This window comes from Microcaecilia unicolor, chromosome 1 (assembly GCF_901765095.1).
Source record: "Microcaecilia unicolor chromosome 1, aMicUni1.1, whole genome shotgun sequence".
NCBI lineage: Eukaryota > Metazoa > Chordata > Amphibia > Gymnophiona > Siphonopidae > Microcaecilia > Microcaecilia unicolor.
Window position 1 is genome coordinate 678175916 of NC_044031.1, and position 19907 is coordinate 678195822.

Here is a 19907-nt window from a genome sequence, read left to right on the forward strand (position 1 = left end):
TTCCAGAGTTAACTATATGTTGAGTGAAAAATATTTGTTTTAAATGCGCTATTTAACTTCATGGAGTGTTCCTTTGTTTACTCTTTCAGAAGCAGAAAGACCATTGATTTCCATTTATCCATTCCACTGTATTCACGATTTTATATACATGTATCATATCTCAGTCCTAACCTCTTTAGCCTTCCTCATATGAGAATTGTTCTACCCAAACAAAGCCAAATGTAAAAGAGAAGTAATTTTATAAAAATAGTTACAAATGTATGGGGAATTTTACAAAAATATATTTTCCCTTGAATTCTTAATTGCCAAATGCTGTGTAATGATAAACTGGTTAGATGAAAAGAAAGAAAGAAAAAAACCACCCAAAACCCAACAACCCCCCACCCCCCCCCCACCCCCCAAAAAAAACAACTCTGATATAATATGGCATGTTAAGATAACAGTTGTTAAATATGAGAACTGATTCTGTTTAAAAATGTATTGGATTATCTTCTTACCCTACCTAGAGAGCTTCAACTTAAATTTAAGAGATGAAAAGCAAGAGACCTAGGACAACTAATGTCAAAATATCTAAACTAAGAATTACACAATCTGTAGCATCTGAAATTACACCCATGCCTTTAGGCTGTAAATTGTGACTGGGTCAAGCACATAAATGGAAGCTTGAGAGGAGAAATTAAAAGTTGAAAATGTGGTCAAAAAACATAAAATGCAGCTTACGCTACTTTTTGCATTAACATTCCTGCAATAAAAAGATGTTAAAACAAAATTCATATATAACCTGAAACTGGGACATTAACAGATATGGAATTTATTACATTTAGATATGGAATTTATTACATTTAGAAACAAAGACTGCTCGACAATTGTAGATCTAAATTTATGTGGACAGAGGAACAAGGACAAAAATTCTGTTTATAGCTCTTTCTTGTTGTTGGACCAGCACCGAAATTGTGGCACAGGCATGATGTCAAAATTGAACATTTGTTAAGTATTACAAAAGAACACCAGATCAGGCACCACAGACAAGGTAAAACACACTTTGCCAAATCTGTCTTATTTCCTTTATCTAGAAGAGACACTATATATAGAACTGTTCTAAAAACGATGCCACGGGTGCCAAATCTGGTATTCTTGTGCCTCCTCCAGTGTGTTCTGCATTTAACAGAATTTCCCAATGCTCTGGTTGTTCGTTTGTTAGTATAAAGCAGTACAGTAATGCAGGCTTTTTTGTTGCTGTTTTTGTTTTTACCTGTCCCATGCCTTCCTCTATAATTTTGGTAGTTAGATATTCACTCCAGCACTGCATGCAGAACTTGTGTCCACATTCTAGGCCTGTAAAATACTGAAATAAAAAAATTAAAAAATGTGAGTAAAATGTATAAAAGCAATTGCTTTCTTGCTGCAATTCACTTTATGTTGTCATTTCTAGCATGCTCTATAGACTAGAATGGTCTATGAAAGGCACATACACTTCAAAGTTCACCTCCAAGGTTCACCCCCTTCAAGTGCTAAAGAATTATTTGTTTACTCAGTAGTTAAAGTACCAAGTAATGCCAAATAAATACAGAGAAGCTTCCTACATATGGATGACTTGTTTTATTAACCAGGCTTGGATATTTCAGGCTAATGCACACAAACATTTTGCAAACAGTTCTGTTACTGTTTTTCCAATGGTGGGGGGCTTAGTTGTAGGGTAAACTTTATTCATACCTGTTAATTTCCTTTCCTTGAATCCTTCTAGGCCAATTTGAGTCCTCCTACCAGCAGATGGAAGTAGAGAACTGAAGTCTTCCAGTGACATCACTGGTATGAGAGTTTGTGCAACCTGGAACTCTCCAGTATGCTAATGCCAAAGCAGCAGAAAGTGACAACTAGATCTCACCATTTCAGACCCCTTGAGGAACCAGTGCAAACGCAGTAATAATACCCAATAATAACAACTATGTACACTATAAAGGCACTAAGGAAGCCAGACAAAGCCAAGAGACAATTCAAAAACTCCAAAGACATCCAAGGTGGGCCCTGGACTGGTCTGGAGGGACTCAAGGAAAGGAAATTAACACCTTCCTTATTATCCTGCTAGACCAGTCCACACTAATAGGATGTGCAAAAGGAATACCTTGCTACTGGGCACAGGAAGACAAGATCCTCTGACTCATAGGTCAGCTAAAGGAAGCACCACTCCTGGCTAAAATGTTAAAATTTATGCTTAATAAAAGAACACAACGACAACCAAGTCACTGCTCTGAAGAAGTCTGCAAGTGAAACAGCCTGGACCTCCGCCCAGGTGGTCACCTGCGCTCTCGTAGAATGTGTGCAGAGCTCCACCACAACGGTTTTCCCTTGAAGAATGTGGGCTGTTTCGATTGCCGCCTTAATCCAATGTGTAATAGAGGACTTGGACGCAGCATCCCCCTTATGTAGGCCCTGAAATAAAACAAAAAGCCCATCAGACTTCCAGAAGGAATTTGTGGCATCCAAGTATCGCAGAAGCACTCTACAGACATCCAATTTATGGAGTTTTCTGTTCGGAAGAGAGTCACCCTTAACCGAAAACGTTTGCAGAGCCACCATCTGGTTGAAAGAAAAAGGGGACACCTTTGGTAAGATGCTGGAAATGGGTTCGGCCAATTCTACAGTATACCTATGCTGCGCCACCTCCCCAGGATCTCCTAAAGACAAAGTCTGTCCATTCTCATCACAAACAAGGCAAAAAGAGCCTGCAGTACTGCCCTACTTCTGAGTCATATAGGCTCCACACTGACTGTTCCCCCAGGCCCCATGGCTGACCATGCCCCCCCCACCTCCCCAATTCACCACACCAAGGACAAATCTCCAGGCCTGTATGTTGCTGGTGCCTGTACTGCTCTTGGCTGCTTCAGCTTCTTTTATCTCCTTTTGTTTTCTCTCGTTTTTTTTTTTTTTTTTGTAGAACTTTATTCCCCTAGCAAACAGCTAGGGGAATAAAGTCTGGAAAGCCAAATTTTCTTTAAAAAAAAAACCTTGCAGGGGCACACACCAAGGGATTGCGATGGGGGGGGGGGGGAGGGATGGGGCCTCACTCCCTGCTGACAAGGGCCTGTGTCAACACATCTCACCAAACAGAAGTCTGTGGACTAATGCTTGGGTGGGGAGGTAGGGGCTGCAGAGGGTCAGCACTACTCTGAGCAAGCAGAAGTCTTGACTAATTCTCGGGTGGGAAGGTGGGGGCTGCAATCAGCACCATTCCGAGTTCAACTGAATTTATGACCATGGCCCCAACCCACTATAGCAATACTGGCCAAAGGATTCTACTGCAAGAAAAGCAGATCATGGACTGCATCCCAGGGAGTGAAGCCAAAGCAAAGAAACCCTGCTGCACCAGTCTAACTTACATCTTCTGAAGGTAGAGAAATACTGCAGAATTCTAAGGTGCATCAACTTTTGCACTGTGATGTCACTGGAAGACTTCAGTTCTTAACCTCCATCTGCTGGTAGGGACCGGTCTAGAAGATGAGAATTAGCTACAAGGATGCACATTTGTCAGCACAGTGTTCATTAAGATGCCTTTAAAAAAATGTTTCTAGAGTTTGGAGGGGTAAAGGTAAGGAATACTGGATAAAAATGAGAAAAGTTGGATGGGATTGGGATTCAGTTTTAGCTGTACTTTATTCAACACTTATATCCATAATAAAAAAAAAAAAAAAAAAAGATATAAACCTAAAATACGTTTGTAGAAAATCAATTTAATGTGCTTTAACCTATGAATTAATATGTTCAGTCGATTTTCATTCAATTAAAAAGATTTTAATTCAGGTAAAAAGATTCTAGCTCTTTAAAAAATTATAATATGGATGTGTGAAATGAAGCAAGAATAGGAACTTTAAAAAAAATACAAACAGAAAATATTAATTAAGGATATCATCACTGTTAGTAAATCATGAACTCCCCCTCCCCCCAAAGATAATTATTTATTGAAATGTATTAACTGCTCTAATGAAGAGATTCATGTACAACAGGTGTAGCTTTACATAAAACATACAGTTTTCTTTATAGTAAAATGACCAAATATAAATATTAAATGCAATTAATATGGGTAATTTGGAGAGAAAAATTAAATTCCAATAACAGGAACATGATATAGGTCAGAAATACAAATAAAAACTGCACAGCAGAATAAATTGTGTAACAGTAGTATAATAGCATTATTTAGACAACTTATTAGCCAGCTGTTCTCAAAAAAGGAGGAAAAAGACTTCAGAAGCTCTGTGACCTCCCTATAACAAGGGCTATAAGGAATGAAGCAGCACTAGCCACATCTATAATGTAGCAATGATATGGGAGGGGGTCACGTGATGCTCTTTAGCTGAGCGGATGTCTCTGAGCCAAGCTCCGCTCCAGCCACCCCAAATTCTTTGAATTTGCCTGCGAAGTCCTCCACATGCGAGTCTAGAAGATCCTTAATGGTGGGAGTACGCCCCAACGTATCTGGTGACGGAGCTCAAGTTTATCTTTGCGGTGGAGCAGTGGGGTTATGCCCACGTAGACCCTGCAGTCAGGAGAGCATCATGTGCAGAATCTGGGCCCCAAGTTGGCGGCAGCAGTGAGTTCTTCGTCGGCGAGTCTCTCCGCGGAGACCACTAAAGATTTAGTGCAACAGGTATCAGCAGTGCTTGAGGACAAATTATCTAAGCTGCAATCGTCGATGGATCAAATTCGACACTCATTGGAGCGGCAGGGCACACGAATTCAGTAGGCGGAGGACCATATCTCGCGCCAGGAGAATCGTGCTGAGTCGGTAGACGCAAAGATTCTGGCGCTTGAGAAACAGTGCACACTTCTGATGCAGCAAGTTGACGATCAAGAAAATAGAGCAAGGCGAAATAATCTCCGAATCATAGGCTTACCCGAATCTGTGAAAGAAATGGATCTTTGGAACTTTATTGATAGGTGGTTACCGGAGCATTTAAATATACAGTTTCCAGATAAGGTGATGAAAGTCGAGAGGATTCACCAAGTTGGGGCTCTGCGAGAGGGGGAACAGCGTCTGAGACCTGTGCTAGCCAGAATACTCAATTATGCAGATAAGGATCGAATACTACAGGCATATCGGGGAAAGAAGACGATTGACTATAATGGACATAAGTTGCTTCTATTCCAAGATTACTCGGCACATGTTGCTGATCAGAGGAAGCAGATGGGCCGACATTATAAGCACCTTTTTTTTAAATACTTTATTAATAAATTTTCAATTTACATTTATGCAACAGCATAAATATATAGAAATTAGGAAATTACCAAACTTTGTAGATACAAAATAAACAAATAAGGAAATAATACTTTCAATAATTTGTTGTAAGCATCTTTTTGATAAGGGAATTCGGTTTGCACTACTGTACCCGGAGAAGGTGCGTGGTAATAAAACTATCTTCTTTTCGGAGCATAATGATTTGGGCTCTTTTGTGCACAAGTTGTAATTATCGGTAGAGGTGAGTGATGTTGCGCTACAGTGTTCCACCTGCGCTGCTATAAAGTTTGATGTACTGATGCGCTCTGCTAGTGATGAGGAGCTCGCCGTCATTCAAGAACTTGGGCTTTTGGCCTGGAGCTCGGCTAAATTTGAAGGATAACTTGGACATTATGTTTCTTTCTATATTGGCTGGCTCGATCATGGTTTGATCTAACTTCAGCTGGATCTGCTATTGACTCTGAATTATTATTCATTGGGAGGATCTTCCTTTATTTACTGTTTAAAGAAGGGGATGGGGAGGCATGGGACTGTTAGTGGTGTGGAGGAAGGGGTATGTTTGTTGTGATTCGGTATGGGGTATGTGTGTTCACTTTGTTGGTTTTAGTGGTGAGTTGGTGGGGGGCAGAGGGAGGGATTGGTTTAGTCCATGGGTGGGGGGGGTGCTGGAAGGGACAAGTGTGACTCCTGCTCTTTGGCATTTTATAAGGTACGAGGGCAGGAACTGCCAGTGCAGAGTATCTGGAAGGGGTAGTCTTTGTTTTATGGTGTTTGCTTCATATCTGTCTGGGGGATTCAGCTGGGAGGTCTCCTGGGCACGTTGAGGTAAGCGGTGTATTTGTTTCACCCCTAATTGCTGACGGTGCCCCATAGTTAATCTTAAAGTGATATCGATGAATGTTGATGGTGTCCATTCCCCTGTGAAGAGAGCAAAAATTTGGCAGGCATTTAAGAGAATGTGTGCAGACATAGCATTCCTACAAGAAAGCCACTTGGGAAAAGCAGAACACCTCAAACTGAAGAGAGACTGGGTGGGGGACCTCTATTTTGCGGCCTATAACAGCAGGCAACGGGGACTGGCCATATTGTTTAAGAAAAGTGTGGTGTTTAAGATGCATGAACTCTACCAGGACCCGGAAGGTCGTTTTTTAATTGTTGCGGGGTTGCTGCAAGGGCAACGGGTGGCTTTCTGCAACATTTATGCACATAATTCATACTCGCACAAGTTCTTCACACTTTTGGCGGCGCGCTTGGCTACATTTGATGAATATCCCTTAATTTTGGGAGGAGATTTTAACTTCACCAGTGATTCACTGATAGATTGTAATCCGCCTAAAAGGCCATCCAAAGATCATGACGGGAAAGGGTTGCACTTCCTTATTCAAGAGTTGGGGGTGGTGGATTGACGTTTGCATCATTTAGATGAACGTGATTATACATTCTTTTCTCACCTGCATGGGGTCCACGCACACTTGGATTATATTTTGATATCGCACTCTCTGGTCCGAGAAGCTGTCCAGGCAGGGATAGGGATGCCTGAGGTTTCTGACCATGCCCCGGTGTGGGTTGAGTTAGAGTGGGGAGATCGGGTGGACACTCTCCGTTGGCGTATGAACCCTGCCCTTTACCAGGATCGGGAGTTTCGTACATATCTACGCCAGGGGTGGTTGGATTACGTTGCCGAGAATGATGCTGAGTCAGTGGAGCCTCGAGTTTATTGGGAAGCAGCAAAGGCGGTGATCCGAGGCAAAATTATAGCGTACACTGCATTTTTGAACAAGGCCAGGGAACGTGAAATTCGTGACCTTGACAAGCAATTAGGAGCTGCTAGGAGAGCTTTTATTCTCACCCCATCCGACGTATCTCACAAGGCGTATTTTGAAGTTCAGAAACAGCTTCAAGTGGTGTTGGATGCTAGGGCACTCTATAGCATTAAAATCTATAAGTACCATCTGTATCAATGGGGTAACAGGACTGGTAAGTTGCTGGCATCTTTAGTAAAGCAGAGGTCAGCTAAAAGTTATATTGGTCGAATCCGGGATGCTGCGGGGACTAATCATGTTAGTAGGGAAGCCATTCAGAAGGAGTTTATCCAGTTTTATACCAACCTTTACGGTAAAAGCCCTTTTTCAGCTGAGAGTTGTGAGGAGTTCTTTACTAAAGTGAATCTCCCTTCAGTGACGTCGGATCAGCTGGCGCTTCTTAATGCGCCTCTACGGGGGGGGGGGGGGGGGGGGGGGGGGTTGAGGTGCAGGGAGTCATTCGGCAGCTGAAGTTGGCTAAGGCACCAAGTCCAGATGGCCTTGGTACAGAATTTTATAAAATTTTGCAGGACCTGGTTCCTTTATCCCGATGTGTGAAGACCTGTGAGATTTGCATAATAATCTGTAATTGGCTGACAGATTGCATTTCTTTCACTTATTCCTGGCTGGACTGACCCTCAAGGGTCGTGTCAAGGCTCACAATGTCAGAGCCATGGCTGTGCCAGTAGCCTCCATTGAAGAAACTTGCAGGGCTGCGACATGGTCTTCAGTTCACACATTCACATCTCAATCCGGTGCTGCAGAATCTGTTTGGGGTCTAGAATCTAACTCTACCCCCCTAAGTCCATTTTATTCTGTTCCAGGCTGCACTCTAATCTGAGATATGTCTTCACCGTTGTGAGGCCCAACTGACCACTGTTTGTTGTTGTCGGTGAGCCTGGATGCTAGGGATTCCCCACATGTGAGAACGTTTGCCTGCTTGTCCTTGGAGAAAGCGAAGATACTTACCTGTAGCAGGTATTCTCCGAGGACAGCAGGCTTCATATTCTCACAAACCCTCCCATTCCCCCTTGGAGTTGTCTCCTATTTTTCATTTTAATGCTGTAGTATTTAACTACGGTAATGGTGCCCTCGCGGCAGGCAGGAAAGCACTTGCACATGCATAGTGGAGCATGTCTTGTGCTACACAATGCTCTTTTAAGCTTGTAATAAGCTCCAGACTGGGCAACGTAGCACCATGTTACCCACATGTGAGAATATATAGCCTGCTGTACTCGGAGAACACCTGCTACAGGTAAGTATCTTTGCTTTATTTCTCTCTCATCGAAGCAATACCACACTTACTACGTGTAAATATTTTCAGGGCAATGTGTTCAACTTGCTCTATTTTGCATATCTTAATGCAGGCATTTCTATTCCACTTTACCTGGAAAGGCTCAAGGTGGATTACAGATTTTAAACAATGGGACAAATCCATTGAGTAAACAATAAAACCATTTAGTCAACAGACATATCAGACTACATAACTCTGGTCCTCTAACAATTATTGTTGCATTCCTTGTAATTATGTTACAACAAACAACCATGGAATTGCGTAGAATGAAACCCCATTAGAAAGGTACTTTGGGGCCAACTTATGTAAAACATTTTCTACAAATAATAACAGCTTAAAATGAATTGTAGCTTCAGCTGGAAGCCAGATTTTGATACTTGTCTGAAGTGAAATCTCAGCATCTGATAATTTTACTATTGTGCCTGGTATCACCAACACCATGAGTCGATAAGGGGAAAACATCGTAGGTTAAAATTGTCATTCGTTGGAAAAAGATCAAACAAGGATGGGAGGCTAATGCGATGTGATGTAAAAATAAAAATAGGATTAGTGCTCCAAGGGACATGATAATTCCTTTGAAAAAAGGTTATGCATTGCTATACCTTTTGATAAAGAAATCTGTGTTCAATGAATTGAAAAATAAAGACGTAATGGTGACCCCCAGCAAAGGAATGTGAACTGCTAGTGACAATCAGTTTAGAAACTATGATCATTAAAGGCTGATCTTGTACCAAAGAATTATGTGGTTTAAAATAGGCATTATAAACAGAAGTGCCATAGGGTTGAAAGAACCAAACTTCCCAAAGTATTTAGACACTTGTGAAATATCAGTCAGCTAAATGCCAATAGAAAAGGGGAACGCGCTAAGAGATCCATAGTTTAAAAGGCTAAAAATGCGCCAAAAGAAAGGTTGAAGCATGCGCAATTTGCACCATGGGAAGGTACAGAAAAGTAGAAAATGAAAAGATGAAGGGAAAGAAAGGAAGGAATGATGAAAAATAGGAAATTGTCAGCATCAGCAAACAAATAAAAATTTTTTTAAAAACATCAGCGTTATAACGTCAGATACTAATTTAAACAAGAGGCATATCAGTACACGTTGTGCTCCATAAAAAAAGTGAGCGAAAGTGGAATCGGGGGACATAGGAGTAACAGAAAAATGAAAGTCAACATGGGTAGTGGAATCTCGGGGATGCGTGAAAAATGACAAACAAGGGGTTAGTGGTGGTGAAGGAACATGTGGATGGCTGGTATAGGAACAGATGTGATTACAGAAAAACTGAAAACAAAAAATGAGAATAAAAAATAAAGAAACACTAAAAATTGTGGGTGTATAGCTACAGAAAACCTACTTGTTCAGAAAGACGTACCCTACTGACCCAACATAAATGCCGCAACACAGCAAAACCAAAGAGCATACTGGACATTATTTAACCCTCCCTTTCTTCAATCCCTAATGTGCTTGAAACGTCCCTACCTTACTCGACCCTAACATCATATTGTATTTGTTCCTATACCGGACTTGGCGAATGCCTTTACGGTACTATGTAAGCCACATTGAGCCTGCAAATAGGTGGGAAAATGTGGGATACAAATGTAACAAATAAATAATATGGGCCCGTCCATGAATCATGTTTATATCACGGTCCTACCTAAGCCGGGAAAGGCTGCTGACCTTGTGGGATCTTATAGGTCCATCTCGCTGCTAAATCAGGATGTCAAGATTCTAGCAGCTGCCTTGGCATCCAGGCTTAATCCTTTTCTGCCCCTACTGGTTCATAAGGAACAGGTGGGATTCATTCCAGGAAGGTACGCTTCTGCTAATATATTAAAGGTGAGTCATATTTTGTTAGAGGGTAGCCTTAAATCGAGGGATGCTATCCTGGCCAGTCTGGATGTGGAAAAGGCCTTTGATAAGGTGGCTTGGGAGTATTTGTTTTAGGTGTTGTAGTGCTTTGGTATTCGGGGGGCTTTCTTAGACTGGATTCGTGCGCTTTATAGCAAATCCACCTATGCATCCAGCTTTTCCTACTTAAGCGCACAACTATGGAACGCACTGCCAAAAACAGTAAAAACTACGCTAGACTACCTAAATTTCCAGAAAGCACTAAAGACAGACCTGTTCAGAAGAGCATACCCCACTGACCCAACATAAAAATACCGGACAACTCCGACACAATGTAACCAAAGACCGTATTGGACATTACCTGTCTCTTCCTCCCCCTCTGCCTAAGTTCCCCCCAATTATACCCACTATACATGTACCTTATCTACCACAATATCACCTTGTACTCATTCATACCTTGTATTTGTTCAGACTGGAATCGGCTAACGCCGTTAACGGTAATATGTAAGCCACATTGAGCCTGCAAAAAGGTGGGAAAATGTGGGATACAAATGTAACTAATAAATAAATAAATAAACCCTTCAGCTCAGATTATTATTAATGATGCTCTGAGAAATTTTCACTGTATGGGGCAACCTGGCAGGGATGCCCGCTATCACCCCTCTTATTTATATTGTTGTTGGAGCCTCTTGCTGCACGAATTCGACAGGATCCCGTCCTGATGGGGGTGTCCATGGGGGGCAGGGAGTATAGGATCAACCTGGTTGCGGATGATATACTCCTAGTGCTGGATAATGTGTCTTTTGGTTTGCCACAGGTAATGGCTATTATACGGGAGTTTGGAGCATTTTCTGGCTTTAGTATACATTTTGGAAAGTTGAAGGCATTACCCATCAGTCGACCTTGTGTGTGTGCTTCTCTGCCTACCTTTCCCTTGTCATGGGCTGGGGTGGGCCTTAAATACCTTGGGGTATTATTTGGGGGTGTGAAATCCTATCTCCCCTAAAAACCTTCCGCAATTTGGTCTAATCCACTGTACTTACCCACACTGACTACTGTAATAGCATTTTCATTGGATGCAAGGCCCAAATCCTGAAAAAACTCCAAACCGCCCAAAACACGGCAGCCAGACTTATTTTTGGTAAGTCACGGTTTGAGATCGCAACACCTCTCCGTGTAAAGCTTCATTGGCTCCCTATTGTGGAATGAATTCATTTCAAAGCTCACATGCTGATTCATAAGATTATCTACGGAGAATCCCCAGGCTACATGTACAATCTGAGTGACCTTCCAACCAGGAACAGCTCTAGATCTTCTCGTACTTACCTAAATTTACATCTTCCCAACTGTAAAGGAATTAAGTACAAAACATATTATGCATCCAACTTCTCTGTCATAGGCAGCCAACTCTGGAACACCTTGCCAAGATCTATTTGTACAATCAATGACCATTTACCCTTCCGGAAGCTGCTAAAAACTTACATCTTCAAGCAAGCCTATACAAATGACTTGACTTAAATTAGGAGTCCATAAGTGCTACCTGGATCAGACTATAAGACAGAACCTGAAATATGCTTCCCTACTTAATCCTTTCTGAATTCATCCCTCTTCCAACCCTCATTATGCATTCTTCCTTAATTAACAACACAGTATCCCAATTTTCACCTTCTCCCGCTCCCTACCTCTCCACCCTCCTCCCTTACCCACATCCAATTGTTCACCTCTTTATACACTATATTACAGCTGTTATCCATTCTATGTTATCTTGTAAACCTGCTATATTATGTAAGCCGCACTGAACCTGCTAATAAGTGGGAAAGCGCAGGGTACAAGTGTTACAAATAAATAAATCAGGCCGAGATCACGTGGTGCAATGAGCTGAGCAGACGCGTTTCGCTGCAGCTCGAGGGCCCTCACCCTGAACTTACATTTACATCGCTTTATTAGCGTTTAGAAATCGACCGCTGGCCACGGCGAGACTATATGGACAAATATATAAATAAAACTCCAGTCGGAATGGCGCTACGCACTGGGAAAAAGGAGAAAGAGAAGAGTAAAGTGCCTACCCCGAAGTTCAAAATGGCGGGCGAATCGCTGCAGGCTGACCCGGTTTTTTCAGCATCGCAACTTGAACAATTGACAACGGCGGTAGCGAGGGCCTGGCAGCCTAAATGGGACGTTCTAGAGTCTAAGATAGACGCCTACCATACCAAACTAGAAGGATTGGAGACACGCATGGAGGATCTAGCAACAAGGGTCTCGGCCCTAGAAGACGATTCACAGGGATACAGCGCAGATATTCGTGAAATAAAGCAACAACTCCGGGAACACGCAGATAAACTAGAAGACCTAGAAAATCGTTCCCGGAGAAGCAACATACGAATTGTGGGTATCTCAGAGAATATTCCAGAAAGAAATTTAGTGACATGGCTTACGGACTGGTTAACCAAAGAACTGGCACTGTCAGACTCGCTGGGGCCCTTGGTGCTTGAGCGCGCGCACCGCGTGGGACGTAAAAATGATACCCAGACAAGACCGCGAGTGATAGTGGCGCGGATACTTAATTATCGCCACAAATTGGAAGTTCTAAATGGATTTAAGATCCGCAGAGGGGATTTAAAACACGAGGGGCGACCAGTCCTTATGTTTCAGGATTACTCCGCCGGGGTCCAGGAGCAACGGAAAAAATTTCATCAAATATGCGCAGCATTAGCGCAGAAACAAACTCGATTTATACTCCAGTATCCAGCATTGCTGAAAGTCTCATTACAAGGACAATGGCGCTTGTTTAAAACTCCGGAGGAGGCTAAAGTTGGATTGCGGGAACATGGCATCTCTGAGGAGGATTGAGGACATACTTAGATTTGGCTGTGAGACAGCGTCTTAATATAAAATAATTACAGTAAGTAAGGAGCTACATGTTAAATGGGGGTGAGGGCTCCCTGCTAATCAGGTGATCTCGAGCCGAAACCAGGCTTTGGCCCGGCAGATGGCTAAGGGTTGGACAGAGAGGGGGGAGTTTAGGGGGGGGGGGGGGAACCAGAGAATGGGTCAAATAAAGAAGTTAGAGGTACCAAAAGCATGGGCAGGAGGCAAGTCGGGGTCACAAGAGTTTACAATGAGGCCAAAATTAAAGGGGATGGATGGAGTGAGCGAACCTGGAGCTGGGGGGACCATGAAAATATCTGGGGAGGGAGTAAAGCCAAAACAATGAGGGGTAAATTTGATGAGGACAGCAAAATTGGACACAATGACCACTAGAATATCATCCTGGAATGTTGGTGGCATAAGCTCCCCGATTAAAAGATCCAAGATTCTAACCACGCTAAAAAGGTATAAAGCTGACATAGCATGCCTACAAGAAACACGCCTGACAGACAAAGAGCACCTTAAATTACAAAAATTATGGGTTAGAGAAGTGTTTGCGGCCCCTCCTCAGGGTAGGAAAGGGGGAGTCGCTGTATTATTTCGTAAAGGACTGCCATATAAGGCTACAGTGCTGGATAAAGGATCTAAAGGAGATTTCATCTTATTAAAAGTATGGATGTCAGGGAGGGATTTGTTGTTGTTGGTCCTTTATGGACCTAATAACTTTGATGCAACATTCTTTAAAGCTCTAACTGGGAAATGTTTGCAGAGTGGGGGAGGAGACTTGATAGTAGTGGGAGACTTTAACGCAGTAATAGACCCCCTTCAGGATTGTTCCAGCACTATGGCTTCAAAGTACCGAGGAACGCGGGCTCGAGAATTCCAAACTTTTAACAGAACCCTTGATCTGGTAGATCCGTGGAGGATATTACACCCCGGAGAGAGCGATTATACACACAGATCAAGGGCTCATGGCACGTTTGCTAGAATCGATTACATCATGTTAGCTCGCTCTCTTTTTCACCTGGTAGACACCGCAGTCATTGGCCCAGAAGTAATATCCGACCACTCGATAGTGTGGGTAGATCTCAAACTTACGCCAGACCCAGGAGGGGGGATAGGGTGGAGATACCCAGCTCATTTGCACTTTGACCCTCATCTGCGGGAACATATACAGAAAAGCTGGGGACAGTATATAGAGCATAATAAAATTCATGCAGACACCCAGCCTGAACTATTCTGGTCAGCTTCCAAGGCTGTTTTACGAGGTGCTATAATAGCCTATTGCAGTGTCAAAAACAAAAGGAAAGCAGCTAGCATCCTACTATTAGAGAGGCAGCTACAAAAGGCCAAAAGAGGACATTTGCGCCACCCCACAACCACCACTCTAGAAAAATTGAAAGCTACCCAGATAGCATTAAATAGCTTGCTCCATGAGAGAGAAATGAAATCAGCTTTGTTTTATAAGTATAAGCTGCAGAGATTTGGAAACCGGGCAGGTAGAATGCTGGGACGTCTAATAAAAAATGTAGGTGCACCGAGAGTGGTGACCTCACTTAAAGATCCCAAGGGTAACCTCATCACAGACAGCAGAAAGATAGGGCAAACATTTACAGAGTACTTTAAAGGCCTTTATCAGGCAAACTCGCCCCCCAATGAACAAAAAATGCGAGAATATTTGCAGAAGATAGGCCTTCCCAAGCTGACGGAAGAACAGTTAGAGATCTTAAACAAACCCCTAGCACTGTCTGAGCTACAACAAGGGATTAAAACCTTAAAACTGTGGTCAGCGCCAGGCCCAGACGGGTTGTCCGGGGAATACTATAAAACCTTACCAGGGGAAGCACTGGCGGCACTCAGAGTACTACCAGGAGGTCATTGAGATGGGGAGATTCCCAAGATACGCCAACACAGCGCTGATAACATTAATCCCTAAACCAGGGAAGCCCCTCGATAAAGTAGAATCTTATAGACCAATATCTTTGTTAAACGTTGACATAAAGATTCTGGCAAAAATGATGGCAGAGCGTTTGGCGCAATGCCTGCCATCGCTGATAGGCCCAGAACAGGTGGGGTTTGTGAGAGGCCGCCAGTCAGTTCACAATGTCAGGAAGACTCTGCTGGCTATAGCGTCCAGTCAGCAAGCTGAGGTGCCCACCTTGATCCTGAGCCTAGATGCCGAAAAGGCCTTTGATCGGGTCGGGTGGGACTTCATGTTTCAAACGTTAAAGGTAATGGGCCTGGAGGGATGGTTCATGCAAGCTATAAGAACACTTTATGAACAACCTCGAGCGGGAGTACTAATGAATGGCATCAGAGAGCCGGAGTTCCAGATCGGGCGGGGTACAAGACAGGGCTGTCCCCTGTCCCCATTGCTGTTCCTCTTGTCTCTGGAACCCCTGATGCGGACGGTCCTCGCAGCTCCAGATCCACAGGGGGTCAACACTGGCGGGTCACACCATAAAGATTTTAGCTTATGCAGATGACTTGTTGGTGGTAGTGAGGGAGCCCACTAGAACGTTGGGGAAACTGTTAGAGATTATTGAGATATATGAGGGATACTCAGGCTTCCGATTAAACCTGCACAAGTCCACAGCCCTCCCAGCGTTCCCGGAGGTGCGCACGACATGGCCTGGGACCTTCCCTCTGCAGTGGGCACAGACCTCACTGAAATACCTGGGAGTGTTGATCCCCATGGACCTGTCCAAGCTTTACGAACAGAACGTGTTGCAGTTATTACGAGACACCAACAAGCAGTTGCTAGCCTGGGGGCCACTACCGCTTTCCTTGTTGGGACGGATTGCTCTGGTCAATATGGTCATAGTCCCCAGGTGGCTATACACATTTCAAACTCTCCCGCTATTCTTAAAGAAGACTGACGAACAGAGGCTGATAAAAATCATACAGACTTTTATATGGAAAAAGAAAAGGCCTCGCCTTCCTTACTCCACATTGTGTATACCGAAAGAATATGGCGGTCTGGGACTCCTGAACATTAAGTACAAGACTGTGGCCAGTGGTATGCGCCACATAAATGACTGGTTTAGAGACACCCAAGACTACACGAACACGTCCTTGGAGCTGCAGATATACCCTGGAACTCATTTCAGTAGCTACCTGCACACAAAGGGTTCTCAGATACCTTATATATTGAGAAGAACTGGAATAATGGGATCAGCAAAAGCAGTATGGAAATGGATTTGCAAGCTTCATAAGTTCTCGGCAAAAACCACTCCGTATTTATCAATATGTGGAAACCCAGACTTCAGGCCTGGCCTACTCTATCCAGCGTTTCAGCGATGGAGGCGAAAAGGGATGGTGTTTTTATCCCATGCCATCACCTCGGAGGGAAAGCTCAAGTCGTTTCAAGAACTACAGAAAGAATTTGCATTACTTCCAACAGATAAATTCCATTACCTCCAGCTGAGACATTATGTACAGTCCCTGCCATGGGAGGACCTAGCAGAGGATGTTCAGGAGGAGTTGGCATCGGCCTTTTCTCTGGCGGCACAGCAAAGGGTCCCACTTAAATTTCACCACAGACATATCAGAGATACTGCTGAAGAATTAGATTATGCTAAACTGTTGGACATGTGGCAACAGGACATACCTATAGATCTGACGGTATCACAATTTAAAACACACATCCTAGCGATATGCAAGCAGTCTACCTTAACCTCGCACCGGGAAACCCAATATAAAGTTGCGCTCCGTTTATACATTTCCCCAAGAGCCTTCCACATGGGACTTTCCCCCTGGGGGGAGTGCCCTAAATGTGGGGGAGCTGGAGCCACACTGGGACACATGCTTTGGACTTGTGGGGGCTTGGTTCGTTTTTGGACAAACTTGACTCATTACATTTCAAAAATCTGGAAGACAGACTGGAAATATGACTCTGCCCTACTACTGGGGCGTCCAAAACTTATACATCCTGTCCCAACGGGGTTTGCAGCTTTTGTCCAGAAATCTATCATAGTAGCTAAACAAGTGATATTAGCAGAATGGATGTCCCGACAAGATCCCACTTACTCCCAGTGGCGGACACGTATGATAACATTGTTGAGATTTGAAAGATTGGGAATAGCAGACTTTAAATCCAAAGCTGGACAACAATTCCAGAACATCTGGAGCCCTTTCCTCAATACAATGTCCCCGGCTGCCAGGAGCAGACTTGTTAACTATTAAGGGTACCTTAGTGTTTGCATAAGTAGGGCGGGTGGGATAAGGGGAGGGAGGGGGGTACATAGGCAAGATGGGGGGATAGGGAGGGAAAGGGCAGGGCAAGGGAGGGTGTTGGTAGGGGGGGATGTTGATAAAAGCAAGTTTGTGATAATTGTGTTATTGTAATGTCATATATCTTTCTGCAATAAAAACGATTAAACATAAATAAATCAGGCCTGGGTTTACAAGAAAAAAGTCTTAGAAAAGCTAGATATTATCAAACAATTGTGTCGCCGTTGGGCAGACCTCCCCATGAAACCACTATACCTCTACGCAGGAAATCTAGACTGCCCCAACTTGACATTTCGTCCTTTAGATTGTAAGCTCTTTTTAGCAGGGTCTGTCCTTCTTTGTTAAACTGTACAGCGCTGCGTACCCTAGCAGCGCTCTAGAAATGTTAAGTAGTAGTAGTAAAATGGTCCTTCTGCCTAAACTGTTGTATCCTTTACAAATGCTACCTCTCTGGGTACGTGGATCAGACGACCGCCTATTCCACAGCATCATTAGTTCTTTCATATGGCATGCTAAGCGACCGTGGATAGCTTTTGCAAAATTAACTTCTGGTAGGCCTTGGGGGTGGGGGGTGGGGGGCGGCTTCCTGATCTGAAAATGTATGTTTCGGTGTTTCTTTGGTGGGTGCATGAGATCCAGTTGGGAGACAATTTCTTTGCCCCAGCAGACTTTTGGGAGAGCTGGAGTACCCCTTATCACCCTTTTGCAGTGTTAGGTTCTCAGCAGCCACAGGGTTTGGTAGTTTTACAGGGAAACCCTTATCTGGGTGCTCTGAGGCGAGCTTGGGGATGGTGGCGAGCTCGAGCTAGAATCGGGGGAGGAGGTGGTTCTTTATTCCCCTTTGTGGGCAATCACAACTTCCCTGCTGGATGTGGCCCTTCCGTGTTCAAGCGATGGGCTGAGAGTGGTTGTCGGTATTTGGGGCATTTGAGGCAATTGGAGGGCAAAGACTTTCCATCTTTTGATCAAATCAAGCGTGGAGTGTCCCGGGTTCTCATTTTTTTTTGCGTACCTTCAAGTGCGGGATGTCCATGGCTTTCCAACAAGCGGACCTGTTTTTTCTAAATTTGCCACTCAAATTAAATAGGCTTTCCCAGTGGTACCAGTTTTTGCGGGACTCCAGTAAGGCTCATTATTTGACAAGATTGGCTGAGGAATGGAGTCAAGACGTTGTGGAGTATGTCTCAGAGGCTCAGTTGGGGGCTGCATTTGAAAGTGTTTGTACAGTGACACCTAATGCGGAATTGCAAGATATCCAGTTTAGGGTTCTACACAGAGTACACATCACTAAGCAGAGGGGGAAGGCTATGGGACTGTGGGACAGTGAATTGTGTGTGAAGTGTAAGGTGAGCGTTGGCACGTTTCTCCATTCCTTTATGGCGTGCCCGGCGTTGTCTTCATTTTGGGTTGGGGCACTGGGAGTCATTGAAGACACATTGTGTTGTACTTTTGATTGGTCCTATTCAGTGGTGCTGCTGGGCAGTGCGGCTCCTCTGTTACAGAAGGGTCTTGGGGAGGCACAGTGCAAAGTTGTGCTATTAGCAACCTTCCTTATCAAGAAATGCATCCTGAAGTCCTGGGGTAATTCGGTTTCTCCTTCTATAATTGCCTGGCATGGCTTTTTGAGGGAAATGGCCAGTTGGTTGCTTACTTCTCTCAAGTTCTCGACCCTGGTGGAGCACCGTCAGTACCGTGATTTGTGGAGCAGATATGTCTCTTTGTAAGTGTCAGATTGTTGTAGTGGATGTTGCTCTTTGAATGTCCTGGTGGTGGGAGGGGGAGGGTAGGAGGCGGGGGGGATAAAATTAAAAACACTATGAATCAGAGAGGGGAGCTGACGTTTATCTTGGAAGCTTGGCAGACTGGGAAGTGTATGTTGAGTTTGCATTTGCCTTTGTGTTTCCTGTTATGACTTGAAATATATTTTATGGTAGTATTTTGTTGTATGTATTTTCCTGATTCTGTGATTCAATAAAGATATTTTCAAAAAAAAAAAAAAAAAGTAATGATACATTTGTAAAGATGGGCATATTTCGGTCACGGCAATGCTCCTGAAGAAGCCGTTAGTGAAACAGAGGTGCTCTGTGGAGCTGTCCGATATCTCTTCAAACTTCTTACAATAAGTGTCCTAATTTTTAAGTGTGTAGAGAACACGTACTTGCAATATATTGGCGTTCATGGAAAAATTCAATAAAAGAAACAAAAAAAAACCCACACAAAAGGAGGTTTTTTAAAAACTGATGAAGAGGCCTGCTCAGTCTTATAGACCCTTGTTATAGGGCAGGCTGCTGAGCTTCTGAAGTCTTTTTCCTCCTTTTATGAGAACAGATGGACAACTTGCTATAGAACTATTGAATTATTTCATTGGACAAGTTTATTGCCAAAAATTAACAGTAATATGACAAATGTCAGCCGTGTACAAATGTAGTATGAAGGAACATTCATATCACACACACATATACATTTTATATATTATATAAATATACAACCCCCTTACTGTTTCTAATAAACACCCAGACTATTATTAGAAACAATGAGCTTTCTAAGTCTAGAGTGAGCTATTAATGGAGGCATCATTTCTCTCCTACACCCTGACCCCTCTCACAGTAACTGGCATTGCTCTCCTGCACTTTC

At 43.5% G+C, this 19907-nt stretch overlaps 1 protein-coding gene across 3 annotated transcripts in view; it reads right to left on the reverse strand.

Moving 5' to 3' along the window:
• ARIH1 (ariadne RBR E3 ubiquitin protein ligase 1) overlaps positions 1-19907 on the reverse strand; it is a 420527-nt gene that overhangs the window by 226792 nt on the left and 173828 nt on the right. For all 3 annotated transcript variants that reach the window (XM_030187624.1, XM_030187631.1, XM_030187615.1), the window contains exon 4: positions 1253-1345. In XM_030187624.1, the coding sequence (XP_030043484.1) occupies positions 1253-1345 (93 nt within the window). The remainder of the gene's footprint in view (positions 1-1252; positions 1346-19907) is intronic.